The 22064-nt window shown below is 32.6% G+C and overlaps 3 protein-coding genes and 2 long non-coding RNA genes across 8 annotated transcripts; 3 read left to right on the plus strand and 2 right to left on the minus strand.

The window, feature by feature from the left end:
- The first annotated feature begins 1039 nt into the window (after positions 1-1039).
- LOC123915097 (spermidine coumaroyl-CoA acyltransferase-like) lies at positions 1040-2709 on the plus strand. Its single transcript, XM_045966247.1, has 2 exons — positions 1040-1289; positions 1679-2709. The coding sequence occupies exons 1-2, from the start codon at positions 1040-1042 to the stop codon at positions 2707-2709; spliced, it is 1281 nt and encodes a 426-aa protein (XP_045822203.1).
- A 3036-nt stretch (positions 2710-5745) lies between these two features.
- Positions 5746-8546, plus strand: LOC123917881 (putative receptor protein kinase ZmPK1). The gene has a single exon (XM_045969760.1). It carries the CDS (start codon positions 6266-6268, stop codon positions 8441-8443), a length of 2178 nt encoding a protein of 725 aa, XP_045825716.1. The 5' UTR covers positions 5746-6265; the 3' UTR covers positions 8444-8546.
- A 3069-nt stretch (positions 8547-11615) lies between these two features.
- On the plus strand, positions 11616-14491 carry LOC123918722 (spermidine coumaroyl-CoA acyltransferase-like). 2 transcript variants are annotated; one of them, XM_045970852.1, is made up of 3 exons: positions 11617-11912; positions 12443-12931; positions 13013-14491. In XM_045970852.1, the coding sequence occupies exons 1-3, from the start codon at positions 11657-11659 to the stop codon at positions 13588-13590; spliced, it is 1323 nt and encodes a 440-aa protein (XP_045826808.1). In that variant the 5' UTR covers positions 11617-11656; the 3' UTR covers positions 13591-14491. The 2 variants fall into 2 exon arrangements, with proteins under 2 accessions (XP_045826807.1, XP_045826808.1); XM_045970851.1 differs by having other exon boundaries at positions 11616-11912; positions 12443-14491.
- A 947-nt stretch (positions 14492-15438) lies between these two features.
- LOC123918723 lies at positions 15439-16130 on the minus strand. The gene is made up of 2 exons (XR_006812900.1): positions 15990-16130; positions 15439-15890 (listed from the first exon to the last, which is right to left on the minus strand). It is a non-coding gene; the product is annotated as an uncharacterized LOC123918723 (long non-coding RNA).
- A 1691-nt stretch (positions 16131-17821) lies between these two features.
- LOC123919041 lies at positions 17822-21318 on the minus strand. 3 transcript variants are annotated; one of them, XR_006813014.1, is made up of 5 exons: positions 21028-21318; positions 19867-19968; positions 18846-19023; positions 18405-18468; positions 17822-18005 (listed from the first exon to the last, which is right to left on the minus strand). It is a non-coding gene; the product is annotated as an uncharacterized LOC123919041 (long non-coding RNA). The 3 variants fall into 3 exon arrangements; XR_006813013.1 differs by having other exon boundaries at positions 19867-19917; positions 21028-21317; XR_006813012.1 differs by having other exon boundaries at positions 19867-21316.
- Positions 21319-22064: the final 746 nt, after the last annotated feature.

Genomic DNA, 22064 nt, shown 5'->3' on the forward strand with positions numbered 1-22064 from the left:
AATGAGTAGTTAATACTGATAGTTAGTATTTACAAACACACGTATACAATGAAGCACGCTATACACGTGTTACATAATTTACACTGCACAGCACACCAAATGGATTTGATTCCGATCTCTAACATCTTTTATTTAATTTTAATAGAATACTAGTAAGATACAAAGATGTGATTAGTTACTGCTTTTAAAATAAATAAAAAAATTGACAAATATATATATATATATATTTTTGGTTTACAATGGTGAAAAATAAAAATATATTTTAATAACTATATAATTGAACCCTTAATAATTCAAGATTCAAGAGTAATTAATTAAAAGAAATGATCTCTTTTTATTTAACTAAATTTTTTTAAATTTTTCATTTTTTTTTTTTGTGTGGCATGCTATTGTATAGTCTATTATTTGGACAACCTGAAATATAATACTATAAGCGGGTCTCCAAAGATAGAAAATCTTGTGGATATAGTGAAACTTTTTTCTTGAAAATTGTTTTTAGGTAAAAACTCTCATAGCCCCTACTCTTTCTATGAATGAAAGGTGCAAACTCTCTTGTGCTGGTTCAGTAAGGTGATATGAGGATGTGGTGTCTGAATGCTTTAGGTTCTGGTTGACTGGTATCTCTTGATGAGATGATCTCTTAGTTTGCTGCTTGTCCTCTCCTGTTCTTTTTGTGGCTGCTCTGGATGGTTGCGGTAGATACTAATTTTTGGGAGTCTTTTTATGCATTTTTAGCTGGTTATTGTATTTTTGATCGATATTTCTATTACTATTGGTTTGTATTATGACTTATCATTTATCCGTTATATTTATTATATTTGCGATTAAAAAAGATAAATAGAGATGCATTACTTAAGAAAAATATATGAAAAGAATCTTACACTTGTCAAATCTGATATTAATATATGAACTCCATGCATGCAATTTATATATAATAATTTCTTCTCCAACATCTTCACTTTCATAATCACTCACCATTTTCCAAAGGCAAAACCAATCTAGATCTATCTTCCCACATTTTTTCATCATTTTCCATTCCATGGCTTATCAAAAAGCCCTCTTAAAACTTGAAATCAAAGATATTGTTCTTGTAAAACCAACAAAATCCACCCCTTCTTGTTTACTTTCTCTCTCAACAATTGACAATAAAGCCTACAATGATGAAATATGCCAAACCATTCATGTATACCGATCATCAATTCATAATTCTCCTAATAATAGTTTCAACCCTTCTCATTTGATTAAACAAGCACTCTCAAAATCTTTGTTTTATTATTATCCTCTTGCAGGTAAATTTTTTTTAACGGCAAATTAATGTTAGTAGTTAGTTGTTAAAAATGTTAACTAAAGAAATTATTACGCTCGATATTTTTTTTCTTAAACTGCGAAATCAACTACTACCATCGTCCCATTTTATGAGACTCACTTTGACTAAATGTACTATTTATATGTTTTGTTTTGACCGTATTTTTCTAAGAGTATATAAATATAAATATTATCATATATGATTTTGTTTGATTTGTTTCGATGAATATTTTCAAAATATCAAATTTTTATAATTTTTACTAATAGACAATTAAAGATATTCGTAATCAAAATCATGTATTGACATACGTGCAGTGGTCAATGAGCTGTTATATTTTGGGACGGAGGTAATACTTATGGGTCTGTCTTGCAGGTAGACTAATGAAACATGCCGATGATGGAAAGCTTAGAGTCAAGTGCAATCCTAATGAAGAAAATTACGGTGTTCCGGTCTTGGAAGCAAATGCTAAATGCACCCTCTCTTCTCTTCATTACTTGGACAACACTGACACCGATATTGCGAAACATTTGATGCTTGATCTTCCTTCTCCTCACGATAAAACTTACCCTTTGGTGTTAATGGTCACAAAATTTCTTTGCGGAGGTTTCACCATTGGAATGGGAGTGTCACATGCACTTTGTGATGGATTTGGTGGATCTCAATTCTTCAAATCAATTGTTGAACTTGCAAGCGGAAGAATCGAGCCATCAGTGAAACCTGTGTGGGAAAGAGAGAGACTAGTTGGTTCGATAACTAAACAGCCGTTTCAATCTCTCATCGATAAAGATTTAGCTGCATTTTCGCCTTTTCTTGAACCGAAAACAATTATTAAACAATATTGTTTTAAGATTGAAAGTGATGTGATAAAAAGACTCAAGATGAGTTTGATGAAAGAAAGTGAAAGTCATTCTAATATCACAACTTTTGAATCACTTGCTGCTTATGTGTGGAGATCAAAAGCAAGAGCGTTAAAACTTAGTCCCAATGGAAAAACAGTGTTGATTATGGAAGTTGGTATGAGAGGCAAAAACCTAAAGGATTATGAATATACACTTCCTGAAGGGTATTATGGGAATGCTATTGTTGATGCAGATCTTGTGTTAAATGTTAATGAGCTTAATGAAAAACCACTCTCTGAGATTGTTAAGCTCATTAAAGAGACTAAAAATGTTGCTTCCACAATTGATTATGTGAGAAAATCGATCGATACTATGGAGACGATAAGACAGGAGGAAGAAGAAGAGGAGGAAGATTTGAACATTGATGATGCAATAATGTATGTGACAGATTGGAAGCATTTAGGTTTCATGGAAAGTGTAGATTTTGAAGGCTATGAATTAGTGAATTTAGTGCCAGCACCATGCAACTTGTTTAAGTGTCTTGATACATGCATTTTCATGTAGTGAATTTAGTGCCAGCACCATGCAACTTGTTTAAGTGTCTTGATACATGCATTTTCATGTCTCAAAATAAAATTGATGATCCAATATTAGGTGAAGGAGTTAGGATTTTTATATCCCTTCCTGTTGCTGCCATGCCTAAGTTTAAGGAAGAAATTGATGCTCTCAGATTTCTTTGAACCTCTCTTGAGTATTATTGAATAATTTGCACCATGGTTAATTTTAGTATTTTATTATGAAGATTTTGTTTGTATTGTGATATGCATGTGTCATGTATCGAGAATGGAGATATGTCTGTACAATGTAATTTCTTAGTTTTTTATGCATGAATAAATTATGTTTTTTTGTTTACAATGGAGCAGGATATCGAAATTAGGACTTCTAGCATACTACTCAAACCTCACTAAACCAATTCTAGTGGTTTATAAATTATGTTTTGTAAGGCTTTGTTTGTCGGTTAGGAAGGGAATCAAATTTCTTGTTGTAACTGCATCACGTAGTTACAACTATCAGGTGTCCGATATTTGTGAGTGATTTATTTTGTAAAATTGAGTGGAAATAAGAACGTCTGATCTTAAATCAACGATCGAGATCAATTATTGCGTTAAATTGTGCACTACACGAATGAAGGTTATTTGAAAGGGGCAAAATGCTCGGGAAAACAAAAAACCGTGGAAAACAGGCTTTTGACGTGGAATTTGGGAGGGGGACACAGGCTCGTAATACACATCGTCGCATACGGTTTATTAGGGGTTATACCTCTATCAAATTTGCGATGGGTGTACCCTGTTAAATTTGCGAGAGGCTTATCCCTGTCAAACTTACTAGCATGCTTGTCACGTCTGTTGTATGATGCTGACAGACTGCATGGATGGGACATGTAATTGTGTATTATTCGAGGGGGCTTGCCCTTGTAAAAAATAAATACTTTTAGAAAAAAAATTAAAATCATAAGTTTATAAATAAATATTTATTTAAAAAAATTATTTATAAAATATAAATGAGTTTTAAAAATCCACTAAAATTAAAATATGAAATAATATTTCAAATAAAATCCAAAATAATGTTTTTCCTGAATGATATATACAAAATAAATTTATCCACACTACCAAACTAAATTTAAATTATCCAACCATATTGTTCAAATCCAACATAATATAAATCATCAAATAAAATTATCCAAAATATGTTATCCAAAAAAAAAAAAAACCAAAATATTACAAACCACAAATAAAATTATCCAAATATTACAAACCATCTTTTTTCTTTGTCTTCCTCATCATTCCTCTTCCTCTTCCTCTTCCTCTTCCTCTTCATCCTCAACTTTCTCACCTTGGACTTGATAGGGGAATCATCCTTGGGGTCCACAATAGGTGTCAACGGCTGTTTGGTTGACGCTGTGATAATATAGCACTTGCAACTTTTAGGACTATGCCCTGTTGTTGTTTCATTAATTGTTCTTCAAAAGTTTGTTGTCTCATAAGCATTTGTTTCACAAGAGCCTCATTTTACACCATTTTCCGAATCATTTCTTGCATTTCAGCGTCAATGTTGGAGGTTCAAATACCCCTTCTCCATCAACTATTTTCATATTAAGAGTCTTTCACCTTTCATATAAGTGGCGCGCAAGTGTTCAGCTCCATACAACAACTTCCCTCTAACTTGCCTCCAACAACATTAGTCCAAGTGTTTGGGGACATAGGCTCATCAACTTGGCAAATATAATTTTATAAAATACGAATGATATTTCAATAATTTCATATTTTTTTTTGGAGTGGTCGAGGTCCACCCCTAGTTCCGCCTCTGCATAACACACATTTAAAAATGCAATGTGCAAGCAACACTATGAAAAGTGTATTGATTGTAAGAGTCATTTTACCGTTGTCGTAACAACTTTTGGTTGACTGAGCTATTTTTTGGATTTTGATGGGTTGATCACTTTTGATTCGAGATCGGGAATTAGTGTCTAATAGCGTCTTTATGAGTGAAACTCTACTAGGTAGTGTCCACGTCGGTGTCTGATACTCGTACAATACGTGTCAGACGAGTGTCTTAAAAAAATTGGTTTCTCTTTTGCTTCGACACTCTTTGGATCGGTGTCACTCTCTCATACGACAGGTGTCAGACAACTCATACAAGTGGTCCAAAACAATTAGTTTGTTTTTGTATTTTCATTCATTGGTGTACGCTTATATACGATGTCTTTTTTTTGTAGCCTCTCTTTTACTGGTTTTTGCTCGTCTTGTGTAGAAACCTAATTTTTATTAATAATATATTTGCTGTTCAAAAAAAGTGTTAGAAAGTGATATTAACACTTTGCATATACTCCTTCCGTACCAAATTATAAGTCGTTTTGAGAAAAGAAAAAAATGTACTAAAATATAATCCGTTTTACATTATCAATGAAGCATTTAGTGCTATTTTTTCAATTATACCAGTAAATATTTATTACTCTATATTCTTGCAATTCTTCAATTTTTATTTTTCATACAACATTAATTACATTTTTTTAATTTATATAATACGGTTAAAACGATTTATACGGATAGAGTAGACCAATGTCACATCGCATGTACCTTAATGCAAGTTAGTTAATTCCACCACCGGTTCATGTATAATTTCTTCGTAAACTTAACGTTCTTTGTTCAATTTTCCTCGGTGTTGGAACTTACTTGGAACCTTATGTGGAATGTTTATGTGCCGTGTACTAGCGAAACTTCCATTTTTAAAGTTTTGTTTAGAAATGAATATAAAATATTTTGGGGAAAAAAAGTACTATTTTTTTTTGTCAACAGTAATATATATTTTTTTAATAATTAAGAAGATGCAGTCACAACTATTTAGCCACAAAACTACACTCACACATAAATTCATCACATCAATTAATATCACTTTAATTATTTCTTTTTATTTTTTTTACTTATTGTAAGTGTATCTAACACAATTTATTTGTATTTGTGCTTGTACACGTATTTTCCAAACAAAAAAGTATGAGATATGAAAGAAAGACAATGATATGAGATGAAGAAATTAAGTTGAACATATGGCACATATCTTTTCATTACGCACACGGCACATAACATTCCAATTCCAATTCCACACATAGGTGTGTTCCAAGGACCACAAACGTGACCTTTACGAAGAAATTATACAACAAGTGTACATGGTCCAATCTAAGCTTAAATAAAATATTTGTGACGTAAACCGGTATCCACGCAAAAAATTAATTTTTGGAATCTTGTAAGACTTAAATGTAAGTTTAATTTATTTTATTGCAACCGAATTACCATGCTAGCCAGTCTTTATATATCAAGACAATTCGAAAACAGTACATACAACATAACATGATGCGAATGGCCTCTTTATCAATCTTCTTCACCATTTTCAACACTCATCATCATTTTCCTTCTCCGTAGAAAATTTTGAACAAGATATTATAGTCTCACCCAAAGGTACATTCACCGCAGGTTTCTACCCGGTTGGCGAAAATGCTTATTCTTTTGCAATATGGTTCACTCAAAAATACAAAAATCTCACCAACGCTGCCACCATTGTTTGGATGGCAAATCGTGACCAACCGGTAAATGGAAAACGCTCGAAACTTTCCCTTCTTAAAACAGGCAACGTCATCTTAACCGACGCAGACTATTTCATCGTTTGGTCAACAAACACTAACTCATCAAAACCACTTGACTTGTTTTTGTATGACACAGGAAATCTGGTTCTCAGAGAGCACACCACAAATGGTTTCATTTTGTGGCAAAGTTTTGATTACCCAACAGATACCCTCCTTCCTGAACAAAGTTTCACAAGGTACATGAACCTTGTTTCCTCCAAAAGTGACAATAAATATTCCTCTGGCTACTACAAACTCATTTTTGACAACGACAATGTTCTTCGCCTTCTATATGATGGCCCTCAAGTTTCCAGTATTTACTGGCCATATCCTTGGCTTGTGAGTTGGGATGCAGGTAGATCCACATACAATAGTAGTAGGGAAGCAAAATTAGACATTTGGGGGAACTTTAGCTCTTCCGATGATTTCACTTTAACGACAAGTGATTATGGAACAATTCTCCAACGAAGATTGACCCTTGATTCCGATGGTAATGTTCGTGCTTATAGCCGAAAACATGGACATGAGAAGTGGTTGATTTCAGGGCAATTCCACCAACAACTTATCAAAATACATGGAATTTGTGGACCAAATAGCATTTGCATTACCAATCCAAGAACCGGTAGAAAGTGTTTGTGTATTCCTGGTTATAGAAGGATTGATATTCAAGATTGGTCACAAGGGTGCAAACCCAACTTCCAACTTTCATGCAACAACAAAACCAAGTTAGAGACTCGATTCCAACGATTACACCATGTTCATTTTTATGGATACGATTATGACTACCGAGCAAATTATACTTATAAACAATGTAAGCATTATTGCATGCGGATGTGCCAATGCATAGCCTTCGAATATCGTTTCGTGAAAGACCAAGAGATGCCTTACTGCTATCCTAAGTCACAATTACAAAATGGGTTCAGTTCACCAAATTTTGAAGGATCAATCTTCTTGCGATTGCCAAAAGGAAAACAAGTTTTTTTCAATGAGAATGATATAAAAAATGGTAGCTTGGTTTGTTCTAGAAATAATGGAGTAAAACAACTAAGAAGACCATACATCGAAGGCAAAGAAAATGGACCAATGAAGTTCATGTTTTGGTTTACGATTGGTTTGGGGTTAATTGAGGCATTGTGCTTCTTTATGATATGGTGCTTCTTATTTAAGAACAGGAAACCCTCTGTTAGAGACAATCAAGGCTATGTTTTTGCAGGAACCATAGGATTTCGAAAATTCACTTACTCTGAACTAAAACAAGCAACAAAATGTTTTAGTCAAGAGATTGGAAAGGGTGCTGGAGGAACTGTGTATAAAGGTTTATTATCTAATAATCGTGTTGTGGCTATAAAGCGGCTACACGAAGCAAACAAAGGAGAGAGAGAATTCCTTGCTGAAATTAGCATCATTGGAAGGCTAAATCACATGAATTTGATTGGTATGTGGGGTTATTGTGCAGAGGGAAAACACAGATTGCTGGTTTTTGAGTACATGGAAAAGGGTTCTTTAGCTGATACTTTGTCATCAAATGCACTTGATTGGGCTAAGAGGTATCAAATTGCTGTTGGAACTGCAAAATGTCTTGCATATATACACGAAGAATGTTTGGAGTGGATTTTGCATTGTGATATAAAGCCCCAAAACATACTAATTGACTCTGATTACCAACCCAAGGTAGCCGATTTTGGGTTGTCTAAGCTACTACAAAGGAACAATCGTGATAATTCAGGTTTTTCGAGGATGAGAGGAACAAGAGGTTACATGGCACCTGAATGGATTTTCAACTTGCCAATTACTTCCAAGGTGGATGTTTATAGTTATGGAGTTGTGGTGCTAGAGATGATTACCGGAAAGAGTGCAATGATTAGTATCCAAATCACAGATGGAGAAGAGTCTCACAACGAGAGTTTAGTAACATGGGTGAGAGAGAAAAGAAGGAAAGTATCAGACATGAGATCTTTTGTGGAACATATATTAGACCCTACATTGGGATCAAATTATGACATGGTTAAATTGGAGACTTTAGCAGCGGTTGCTTTGGACTGTGTTGAGGAAGAGAAAGACATGAGACCCAACATGAGTCAAGTTGTTGAGAGGCTCCAAATTCATGAACACGATTCTTGATGATATCCAGTTATCCACAAAGAAAAGTCATCTCTTATTGCTACAATTAGTTTTTGTGTTTATCTTCATAATTCAAATTACTAAATAAATATGTGCTTTGGCACGGGTGGTGTGTTCCGCGCGTTTGTGTGAATTATAATAAAATAACAGAAAAAATAAAATATATTTCATAAAAAAAATTAAAGTATCATAGCATAGATTTTTCAACAATAACATAACATTTATATATTACATATTTGACCTAAAATATAGATTAGAAAGACATAAAAAAAAGACATAATCAATGGTTGTGTAAAAATTAAAGCTTGGTAACTTAAGTTTGAAGTTAACTGGATGACAAACTTGAAATTCAAAATATCTCCGACAAGAGTTTTTTGAATTTTGATGGATTGATCACTTTTGATTCGAGATCGGAAATTAGTGTCTAGTGACGTCTTTATGGGTCTTTCTAAGAATGAGATTAGAAGTGAAACTCTACTAGGTGCAGTGGCGGAGATGCCACCTGTCATGCCCTGGCACGTGCCCGGGCTGCCCCACCCCCAATATATATATATTTTTTTTAAAAATTAATAAAAGAAACAAAACAAAAGAAAAAGAAGCAACGAGTTTCCGTTTCCCATTCTCTCTGTCTCGTTCATTCGTTTCTCTTTCTCTAGCCATCGACCACCGCTATCAAATCCGCTCTCAAATCTCTCTGTTTTTCAGCGATGAAGATTATTAAGACTAAATTGCGCAACAAGATCAACGACAAATGGTTCAATGACTTGATGATATGTTACACCGAGCGGGAGATATTCAAGTCATTTGATGACGTTGATATCATCCGAACCTTCACCGCAAAAAGATCTCAGAAAGGACATTTGCCTCCTAATTTTATGTAGTAACTATTGGTATGTTATATTTCATCTCTCTTTATGAATTTTAATTATCAAGTGCTCTCCTTTTCTATTTTTTGCTGCTGTATATGCCTTGTTTTCCCTGTTATGCTGGTTTGCTTATTGAGGTGGCAGTGAGGTTTCTTTGATTTGTATAGAAAATATGGGTGGGCTTAAGTGTGTGCTTGTCTTGAGCCTTTTGTATAGTTATCATTTCCTTTGTGTTGTAATCCTTTGTACTCTTTGATGGACTAGCATTTCTTGTGCTGGTTCATTCTTCAATTCAATATATTTAGCCATTTTTTTAAAAAAAATATTTCATCTCTCTTATTTGATTATGTTTTGCTGGTTTTTTCTTATTTGACTTATGCTAGCCAAAAAAATATTGCGGTTAAAATTGTGCCCAGGCTCCAATATAATCCTAGCTCCGCCACTGACTAGGTGATGTCCGCGTTGGTGTCTGATACTCATACAATACGTGTCAGACGAGTGTCTTAAAAAAATTGGTTTCTCCTTTGCTTCGACACTCTTTGGATCGGTGTCACTCTCTCATACGACAGGTGTCGGACAACTCATACAAGTGGTCCAAAACAATTAGTTTGTATTGGTATTTTCATTGGTGTACGCTTATATACGGTGTCTTTGTTTTGTAACTCCTCTTTTACTTGTTTTTGCTCGTCTTGTGTAGAAACCTAATTTTTATCAATAATATATTTGCCGTTCAAAAAAAGTTTTAGAGTGTAATATATTTCCGTACCAAATTATAGGTCGTTTTGTGAAAAGAAAAAAAATACTAAAATATAAATCGTTTTACATTATCAATGAAACATTTTGTGCTATTTTTTTCGTACAATATTAATTACATTTTTTTAATTATATAATACGGTTAAAACGATTTATACGGATAGAGTAGACCAATGTCACATCGCATGTACACTTAATGCAAGTTAATTAATTCCACCACCGGTTCATGTATAATTTCTTCGTAAACTTAACGTTCTTTGTTCAATTTTCCTCGGTGTTGGAACTTACTTGGAAGTTGGAACCTTATGTGGAATGTTTATGTGCAGTTCACTAGCGAAACTTCCACTTTTAAAGTTTACTTGGAGTACTATTTTTTTTTTTTTTTGTCAACAGTAATATTTTTTTTTAATAATTAAGAAGATGCAATCTTACATAGGCACAACTATTTAGCCACAAAATTACACTCACACAAACCAAAAAATTAAAAGAAAAATAAATTCATCACATCAATTAATATCACTTTAATTATTTCTTTTTATTTTTTTTACTTGTTGCAAGTGTATCTAACACAATTTATTTGTATTTGTGCTTGTACACGTATTTTCCAAACAAAAAAGTATGAGATATGAAAGAAAGACAATGATATGAGATGAAGAAATTAAGTTGAACATATGGCACATATCTTTTCATTACGCACACGGCACATAACATTCCAATTCCAGTTCCACACTTAGGTGTGTTCCAAGGACCACAAACGTGACCTTTACGAAGAAATTATACAACAAGCGTAAATAAGAATTCCGAAACTTACAGTAGACATCCAAATCTCAATTCAAGCAACAGTATGAATATATCATTTCACATATGCATATTCATATGTACTTTAACGACAGAAATTTCTTACCTGCCACATCTTTCCTAATTAAAATAAACATATTACTAGAGCTATACAAACTACAATAAGTAATTTTCATTGAGTGTGAATTTTGTGGAGTTTACAACCGTAAAACCTTTGAGTACCACTACACTACCATCTTATACGCAAATAAAAATACAATAAGAACAAAATCGCGCCGAAACTTCATACCTGTACATGTAGTCGGCACTAACAATGAGGCACTTTGTGAGTTTCAATGTGAGTTGGATCTTGTCAGTATCGTTGAATGTAATATGTAGGACTGAAATTCGAACCTTAATAGTTACACTTATTCATTTTAAAAGGTAATATTTTAACCACTATAATACTTAATTTTTTTTTGTTGAGACATTACCAATTTTGGTCAAAATTGTAGTTTTACATAAAAATTGTTATAATTACGATAATTAAGAGATTAAAAAGTTCAATTTTAAAATGAATTTGATAACATCATTAAACCAAATGTACAATCTAAATATAAAATATGGAAGCATTACACTTCAACCGTTGTACTTTTTGTACTAATACGTACCTTGTCCTTTTCTTATGTTGAATTAGTCATTCAAAGAAAAACTACGTGTAATGTACATATGGAAGTTTATATATAAGGATTTCTTCTCCCACCCTAACTCACCATTATTTACCAAATCTCACCCCTACAAAATCTCTCATCTTTTCATGGCCTATTATCAAAAAGCTACACTAGACCTTAAAATGAAAGATGTTGAGCTTGTAAAACCATCGAAGTCCACTCCTTCTTGTATTCTTTCTCTTTCTACACTTGACAATAAAGTTTCCAATAATAACATTTGTCAATTTGTTCATGTCTATCGATCGTCACCAATTCATGATAATTCAGATTCAAGTTTCAATCCTTGTCAAGATTTCAAAGAAGCACTCTCAAAGGCTTTATTTTATTACTATCCTCTTGCAGGTAGACTGTTTTTCCTTAAAAATTACAAGTTTTATGAATTCTGATGAATGTTGGTGTAATTATAAAAAAAAATAAAAAATAGTGGTTTGTAAGTTGGCACCACTATTTATAATTTCATATCAAGAATTAAGAGAACAAAACCCGTAGGAAGAAACAAAGCCAGGCCTGTCAGGTATTGGTGAGTGTTAGGCTTTGTCAAGCGTAAACCTAACCGGTCAAAAAATTTGAAGGTCTGAGTCTAGCATTTGGTCTAATCATAAATAGAATAAAAACCTAATTCCTATGAACATATATAAATAAGTAATTATATTTATGTTTAAATATATACTGGATTATATATTGTCTTTCTGATATTATTATGTCATTCTGATATTATTGAAACTCCAGCTGTCACTTTGTATTTCTCTGAACTTTAACAAGAGGTATTGCTGTATTCAATATGAGACTTAGTTTTTTCAATATTATATAACTAGGTACAAAACCAATTTTGTCCTCAAACTACAAAACCAACTTATCACTCTATTTTGCAGGTAGACTAGGGAGACATGTTGATGGAAAACTTAGAGTCGAGATCAATGCCAACAATGCAGAATTTGGTGTTCCAGTCATGGAAGCTATTGCAAATTGCACCCTTTCTTCTCTTCATTACTTGGACGATCATGACACTGAAATAGCTAAACACTTGGTTCTTGATTTTCCTTCTCCTCAAGATAAAATCTACCCTTTGGTGTTCATGGTGACAAAATTTCTTTGTGGAGGTTTCACAATTGGAATGGGAGTGTCGCATGCACTTTGTGATGGATTTGGTGTATCTCAATTCTTCAAAGCAATTGTTGAGCTTGCAAATGGAAGAATCGAGCCATCGGTGAAACCTGTGTGGGAAAGAGAGAGACTAGTTGGTTCAATAACTAAACAACCATTTGAAATATGCGCCATGGACAAAGAATCTGCTGCATTCACACCTTTCTTGAATCATATCAATAGCACAGATATTAAGCGATATTGTTTTAAAGTGGAAGGTGAAATAATAACAAGGCTTAAGTTAAGTTTAATGAAGGAAAGTGAAAATATGAAGTTCACAACTTTTGAATCACTTGCAGGTTATGTATGGAGGTCAAGAGCAAGAGCCTTAAAACTTAACAACAATGGAAAAACAATGCTAGATATTTTAGTTGGTATTAGGCGACACATGAAGGGTTATGATCCCTTGCCTGAAGGGTATTATGGGAATTCTATAGTGGATGGAAAACTTGTGTTAAAAGTTAGTGAGCTCAATGAAAGGCCACTCTATGAAATTGTTAGGTTGATTAAAGAAACTATAAATGTTGCTTCCACCACTGATTATGTTACAAATTCGATCGATACTTGGGAGACGATTAATCAAGAAGAGGATATCAGTACGGAATTGGAAGCTACTGGTGCAGTAACAGTTCTAACAGAGTGGAAGCATTTGGGTTTCATGGAAAATGTAGATTTTGGAAAGAATGAAGTAGTGAATTTTGTACCAGCACCTTGTAAGATGCTTGCAACTGTGGATACCTGCATTTTCATGCATCCTAATAAAATTGATGATGATGATCCATTAATGAAAGGAGGTGTTAAGATTTTCACATCACTACCAGTTGCTTCCATGCCCAAATTTAGGGACGAAATTGAAGCTTTAAAGGTTCTTTATTGAAATTAAACTCAATCGTGATATATCGCTGCAGTGTATTTGGATTGAATGGATCAAGTGCAGTTCACAAATCCTAGCTCAACTGGCAGAAATGTTAAAATTGTTAGGTCTGATCCCTCCATTTTGTATGTGTGGATTTTTAATAGTTTGTCATTTCGTCTTTGTATCAAAATATAAAAATAAATGGATCAACAGGATATCTTTACTATTTTCTTTTATAAATACTAATATATGTTCATTTTAAATAGCATGTCATTTAGCGATCGTCCATTTAGACATGTGTCGTGTTTGAGAGTGATTGTAAAGATGTCGTGAGCTGTGTCATCAATTATATAGAATGCCTTAGAAATTACATGGGTAATCTGATTTGGGGAATTAAATGTAATGCGGGGATTTAAATTATATGTGTTATCAATTTAATCATATATCGAACGTGAAAATTGCTTTTTAAGCCTCTATATTGATTTCAGGCCCCTCAAATTGATCAAATTACCCTTTACGATATTTCAAAGCATAGCTTCCGAAAGCCAATAGGTTATTTCGGAACCTAGCTTCCAAACGAAATTACCCTTTCACAACAACCAACTGGAACAACAAACCAATTGCTCAGTTTCAAGAAACAGATATATTATATATATAGACTTTCAGGAACCAAAATGAAGTTTGTAATTTCAAGAAGCAAAATGAAACCAAAGAAGCACCTGAATTATGCAATCTCAACCAAATCCAAAACTACCGTTCCAATTCTTAATATCCAACTTTATCATTCTCTTCCACTCAATTCAAAGAAGCACCTGAATTCTATAATTCCCCACAATGCCCCTCCACTTCAAAATCAATAACAGTCCAAGTAGCAATGACACTCAACACAGTTCTGACTGCACTGCATTCAGGCACATCGGAGCCGTTTAATAATAGATCGGACAGTCAGATTTAAAAATCAATTTTATATTTAAAAAACTAACTAATATCTAAACTTAAAATCTTAACCGTCTGATCAAGATCGGACGGTTTGTATGTATTGACTGCGTGCATTTTGACTGCACTGGATCTGTTTCCAACACAACATACATACATCCGACGATCCATGGCACTCTTCAACACTCTTATCAATTCTCCAACACTCATATCCACAAAACATCTTCCACTTCGTTCCAATTCTTTGTCTCCTTTTTTATTTTTTTATGGAATTGTTGCTTCCCTGGATCATAGATCGATCAAGATGGACTTATGGTAAAACTGAGATTTTAATTAATTTTAAGGGTTGGTTTATGATAAAACTGTGTAAAACTGAGATTTTTGTTTAAAACCGAGATTTTGCATAGACTTTTGTAAATTTTCTGGCTCCGCCACCGACTCTAGTTCCTATCTCATTCACCCTAGTCACCAAGCCATGCTTATAACTCCCAAATGATTATTTTACATAATCATATATCGACTTTAGTTAAACAATTTTTATTGTGAAATGGAAACATATATTAATCACACGCTAATATATAGCAGAAGAAAAACTGAGCTTGGTTATAGAGTCATAAACAAATCTTATTGCAGTAAATTATGATAATTTTGTCTTGACATTATAGTTTTCTATATGTTTTAAAAGCAAACAAAGCTTTTGAGGTTGTTAAAAAGTTAATAAATTTAAGAGAAATATAAATTAAAATGCTTCAAAAAAAGCACAAGTTTAACAATATAAGGCCATAATATAAACTTGTAGCATTATAAGTGACATAAAAACTATTTTCAACATAACTATTTAAGATAATAGACAGTAAAAGTTTGGAATTTTTTTTAATATACCTACATTGATTGCCATTGTGATATCTATAAAATTGAGAGAAGAAGACAATCTAAATAACATTATTGCTTTCATATTTTTATTTCACTAACATCATCTTAGTGTAAAAATTCATAACTACAAGTTCTTGATATAACAAATATAAAATATTCAAATTATTGGATACTAACACAATAAATACTCCCTCCGTCCCAAAATATAAGAGAAAATTGGTCAACCAAAGGTGATGTATTTAGTACAAATTCTTAATCAAATACATCAACTTTCTTGATTAATTTTTCCTTATATTTTGAGACGGATGGAGTAAATGATAGCTCGGGAAATATTGTAGCAAGAGGTTTGTGTGGTCTCTTGTGTCTGACAGCAATACATGATCATGTGGGAACTAATTTTAATGGGTTCCAATGATCAATACATTCACAACGGAAGCGCACACACCTCGGTTTCAAAGGATGTGCACACATATAATGAGGACAGTCAGCATGATTCTCACAAGGAATATTCACTGTAATTAAAAAAAAAAAAAAGCGTATTTCAAATGTAATAAAAAAAAAATTGTACGAAGTTAAGAAGGAAATCATAAAAGGATAAAAAAAAATCATACCATCAACATTTGCTGCAACAAGAAATAGAAAAACAAAAATAGCCATAACATAAACACATTTGACAATTTCAGCCATATTTTTCAGTTTATATGTAACATATGGTTTATCACTTTATAATTTATAAAACTTATCCTCTCCTTACTTTAATTAAATAGTTTTTAGTACTTATGGAATTTTTCTAAAAAAACTTTTGAATATAAAAATCATTATTACATGTCTTTTAAATACATCAATGTGGTGCATTTGTCCCTTTAACACAATTAGTAAAGAGGTAACATAAACAATTACAATAATAAGAGTTTATTAGGTTTAAAATTGAATTTCTATTATTCTATGCATTTCATGATAGGAAAGGTAAAATAATATTAGGTTTAACTACATATTTAATCTCTTACGTTTATTTTAGGTTTTAATTTGGTCTATTACATTTAAAACTTATCAATTTGGTCTCTTACGTTTTCACCGTTTGCATTAGTTAGTCTTTTCCGTTAAATTTTAAGTTAACTAAAATTTGTCCCTTGTCATCTCCATCATCGACCGTTGATAAAAAAGGACTAGGTATGATTATGATAGACTATCCAACACTAAATTATTTTCCACTTTCTTTTTTCCAGAACTTCATCTTCTACAATTGTGACCACAAAAAGGATCAACCCAAATGTAACCCAACTCATTTTTCTCGCCACATAATGCAAAACACACGACGGTTTATTTTGGGTTTCATTCGCAATTAAAAAATAAGAAGAATCCCATTGTTAATTTCGAAAATCATTAACTCAGTCTTAGTAAAATTGCTAAAGAGACTCAATTGGAGAAATCTCGTTACCTTGTATTGATTCATAGTAACAATTACTGTAGTACATTTTCAGCTAATTACTCTCTGTCTCATATTATAAGCAAAAAAAAATATTTTACACTTATTAAGAAAAGTAAAATGTGATAATTTAAAGTATGATTTTTTGTGTTTTCCTTGAAATAAGTTTCAAAGGAAGATGTAAAAAGAAATTTTATTGGTTATTCATTATGGAGAAAAGAAAAGAGTAAATTAAATGCAGTTTGTATTAAATTTTATGAGAATAAGTAAAAATAAATCTTGAAAATGATAAAAGTAAGTTACTTTTGCTTATAATTTGAGACAAGAAAAAGTGATTTTTTTTGCTTATAAAATAGGACGGAGGGAGTACAATTATAACTATATATGATATGACCAAATATTCTAAATCAAAATGACATCACAGAATTGATTCACTACAAGAATCCTCTGCCTTTCCTACAAAATTTTTGTAGGAATAGTGCCAATTTTCGTAGGAATTGTACAATTCACTACTAGAAAATTCGCTTTTTGCGACCGAATTAGCGACCGATTTTCATCAAAATCGGTCTCTAAATCCATTAGCGACCGATTTTGCGACCAACTAAAATCAGCATCAATGACCCTGGTCGCTACTCCATGGTGACCAAGCTAGCGACCGACTTCGTAGCGACGGATTTAGCGACTGCTTTTAGAGACCGGAATAGTGACTGAACTTAGAGACTGAGTTTGCGACGCTTAGTTGCGATGCAATATCCGACGCCATAGCAACTGATTTAGTGACTGATACTAGCGACTGATATAGTGACCGATTTGAAAATAATTATTATGTTCGTTGCGACTGATGTTGCGACCGATTTTGCGACGTTGCATATTAAATTTGGTCTCTATTTCAGTCTCTAAGGAGTTTTTTTTTTTTTTAAAAAAAAAATATATTATTATTATTAAATTTACAATCCCTTGAAACAATTTTTCAAATCTAATTTAAATTATCTCTAAAACAGTATACACAACAAAGAATTAAACATGCACACATGCTCCATAATATTAAACAAGGCTTTAACTAATGCTTTTTTCTTTAAAGTCAGTATTACAAAATAAATAAACCTCCTATAGAAAATAAATTAAATCATGTATGTATTAAACTAGAAGCCTCTAATCTACATGCTCCATGATATACATTCTTGGTACCATGACTACATACCTGCACAAAAGTTGAGGAATTCAACAAGTTAATTTTTAATCAATAGTCTATATAAAAATAAAAAAAAATAAAGAGCCCCAAAAACCTTTCATGCATTCCTACAAGATGAAACATATGTTTGCCTTATAAAAAATATCAAACAAATTGCATAAGGTCAAATTTGGTGATATAATAAAGAAAGTTTGTATCCAACATACACTACTATCGCTCAATGAAATCCCAAGCTAATATTAGGGTGAAACAAAAAGATATTTTGCAGAAATCAACTTGTATTAGGTCACTTCATTCCATATATTTAGTGAATGCACCAGCCTTAAAAAGTCCTATTATACATTTTCAACAAACAATTAGCAAGTAGGAATTTAAATTGATAACTTGGAGTACAAAATCGATTCTTACCGGTCCCTTTAATCTTACTGAGAGGCCGATTATCGAACGCTTCCATAACTTTTGAGGAAATACTCTACATGGACACAAACATAATTACAAAGAAAGAATTTAGTTTACATACTATATATTATTATGTTGTGTTTAATAAAATTTAAAGTGGCCATCTTAACTCAGTCTGCGTTCCATAGCTTAAGTATGAGTACTATAAGGTGAAATATCTTACGATCATTGAAAATAATTGGAGATCATAACAACAATGAATCAACCTTCTAAAAATTAAAATGTTGGCATACATAACAAGTGAAATAACAGATCATAAATCATAATGTAAGGGAAAAAATGGGATGCGGAAATCTTAAAATTAAAGATCAGCTATACACAAGGCAACCTCTTATTTATGATTTCCTAGAATAACCAATTTAAAGCTCCATGCAAATAGGTTAAGCTTACCTTTGCAATTGGGGCCATCTCAACAGCAATATGAATGATATGCAAAGGAGAGGTTCCTTCACAATATCACCAAAAACAGGTATGTGGTAGTCCATTCCAAATTTGTTATAAAAAACTCCACCATGTTCACTCTCAGAGAACACAAAGTCCATCAAGTATGCATCTAGTGGAACTTTAACTGCACAAACATAAAATCATCAATCTTCCTAGTTAGAACAAAGTTATTATACTTTGTTTCAAGTTGAAAAATGCAAAATTTGCAAAAGTGTAGTAAAATTGTCCATCATTAAAAGCTATTCTAATCTATTATTATACACAGTCCGTGAACATGAAATCTAAATTCAACCATGGGTGATATAGTCATATAGATAATAAACTCTCTGCAGATTTCTTCATAAGTCATAACATTTGAGACAATGAACTCTCAGCACTCAAATCCAAGGCCAGCCCATAGCTTAGGATACACAAAGGCTAATTGTACATAAACAACGAAACATACAAACATTTGCAAAAATTCAGCATCATTATATATTTCTCTAAATCTATGCAGCTACATATCAAAGTTTTTATGCAGAAATTCAAATGTAATCTGAAGGCTCTGGAGGCTGGACAGCTGGTATGATTTTTTGTCTCCTATAACACCAATAATCTGCTAACCAGATTAGCACACACACATAAGGTGATAACATCCAAAGTCACATGTAATATATTATTTACACATGCAATAATCCTAACTTTGTGGACAGGGTAGAGCTTCACAAATATGCTATCTTATTGCAGAGAAAATGGAATTCAACTTGAAAGAATTGTAGGATGTATTGTTCAGTTAATTCTAGAACTATCCCCCGTACTCAAAGATTATGCAGGTTATTATAGTTGGGATATTTATAATTATGCGATGTGCATTGTGCAAGTTTCTTTTATTCCATATCGATACAAAGGATTATAAAATGACAAATTGCATAATCTATAACAACAAATTTGAAGGATAAAAAGTTTCCTTTGTGGATAAAAGACTTACCATAATCATAGAGCCACCAAACAAGTTTCAGTCATTGAAAGTATATAGTCCCTGAAAATGCAAATTCTTCTAGATTGTTTGATTTAATTTCCAACAATATCACTAGCAATTATTGACACAAAAAACAGAGCCAAATCATCTTCATATGCACCAGTAGCAATAAAATAAAATATAAAAAAAAACAACTGTAGGAAGAAAACTGAAAGAGCAAGTATTCCAAAAAAATTATCATGTTTAAAACAAATTTGGACCTTAAATGAGTTTTACAAGTACTTAAGCGTTTAGAATAGTTGGGTCTTGACATGGATCCAGAGCCTCACGCATCATAAATTAGAATACACACGTCAAAAGTAAAAAACTATATATCAAACCATGAAACAAAATCAATGCATGGATTAAATAACATTCATGATGTCGCACACGTAACTGAAACTTGAAGAGTGTGTGAAACAATGTCTGAAATATGAAAGCACCAATGTCTGAAACAAGGAAGTGAGTTAACGGCAAACAATATGCCTTGTATCAGAAAACTAAGGAGTATGCATTGTATTAGAAAGAATCAAAGAAGCAACATGAGTAAAAACCTTAACAAATCAGTAGCTTCATTCAGTTTGATATTAAATTATTACACAAACTAGGAACCACTATGCTTGGCTTTGGCTAAAACGATTTCAACCTAATTACCAAATCTTGCATCTTTAAACTTAGGAATCACTCTTTCACACTTCTGAATCTTGTTTTAAAGATCATATGACATGTCTACCGTAAGAGGACAAACCCTTTACCCTTTACTTTCATTCATTCACACAATTTGTGTTAAAAAATATATGGACCCTTGAATTAGGTATTTTTGTTACCCTAAAGATATGCATAACTTTGATCAGCCAAATATCGAATAATTAAAAGCCTTATAGAGGAAAGATAAAAGAACCTACCCACCTTCAACATTGGAAGAAGGTTTAAGCACAAAATCAAACACCAAAATTTTCCCAAAGATCCGAATGTTTGTGAAAAAAAAGCGAAATAGAGAGAGTAAAACGACAGTTCCCAACCCTAATTGTAAGAAAATCGAACAACAACAACAACAACGCCATCTAAAACCCTAAATAAAAAAGGAAGAGTCATTAAATTAGGGATTAAAAATATGATGGTGAGAATGACCTGAGATTTGTTCTTGGCACTGTTATGTTGCTCGCTGTGTGTAGAGCTTCTCGATGTAAGCAGCATCTTAGGAAGGGCCGACATGGTGTGCTAAACCGTTCAATTTGTTTGAAATAGAAGAAGCAGCGAGCGTAGGAGAAACGATGACCACATCGATTTGGAAACAGAGAGCGAACGTGTTGTGAAGCAGATTGAAGGATGTGGAGAAGCAGACAGAGACACACGGAGGCGGGGAAGAGATGAGTTCTTAGGTGAACTCTCACCTAAAATTTGAGTGTTCAAAAAGAATAGTGGACTCTTTTTTAAAAAGAATTAACACATTTTTTTAATTTGATTTTTATTTTATATAATATAAAAGACTAATTTTATTTCATTCAGTCTCTAATTCGGTCTCTAAAAGTGACAAATTTTTAGGTCTCCAATTTTCGGTCTCTAATTCAGTCTCTAAATTTCACTATTTTAAAGCTCAACATATTGGTCACTAATTTGGTCTCTAAAGTGACCAAAAAAAATCGGTCACTAAATCGGTCTCTAAAATCAAGATTTCTAGTAGTGATTTCCGACGACAATTCCTACCAACAGATTTGTACCACCATCCGTAATATTACCTACGAAATTTGGTAGGAAATGTATTTGTGTCAGGGGACCACCATCCGTCAGAATATTACCTACGAAATTTGGTAGGAAATGTATTTGGTGTAGTTGCAACAATGTGTCAGCATAATACCTACGAAAATCTGGTAGTTACTGTATTTAATATTTAAAAAAAAAAATAAAAAATAGCTTCAGCAAATTTTAAATTGAATTAAAATTAGTTTTTAAAAACTGCACCAAAACTAAATTTGAATTTTGCGCCAAATAAATTCAAATTTTGCTCCAAAAATACAAATTTTCAAAAACTGAAAATTCGAACTTTCGCTCTGCTTCATTAAGAAATATTTTAGCGCCCAAAATTTCATACACAAGGTGTCAAATTACAAAGGTGTGCATAAGAAGTGAATTGAGCACAAGGTGTACAAAATCCACTACACAACAAG

The sequence above is a fragment of the Trifolium pratense genome, linkage group LG3, assembly GCF_020283565.1.
Source record: "Trifolium pratense cultivar HEN17-A07 linkage group LG3, ARS_RC_1.1, whole genome shotgun sequence".
Lineage (NCBI taxonomy): Eukaryota > Viridiplantae > Streptophyta > Magnoliopsida > Fabales > Fabaceae > Trifolium > Trifolium pratense.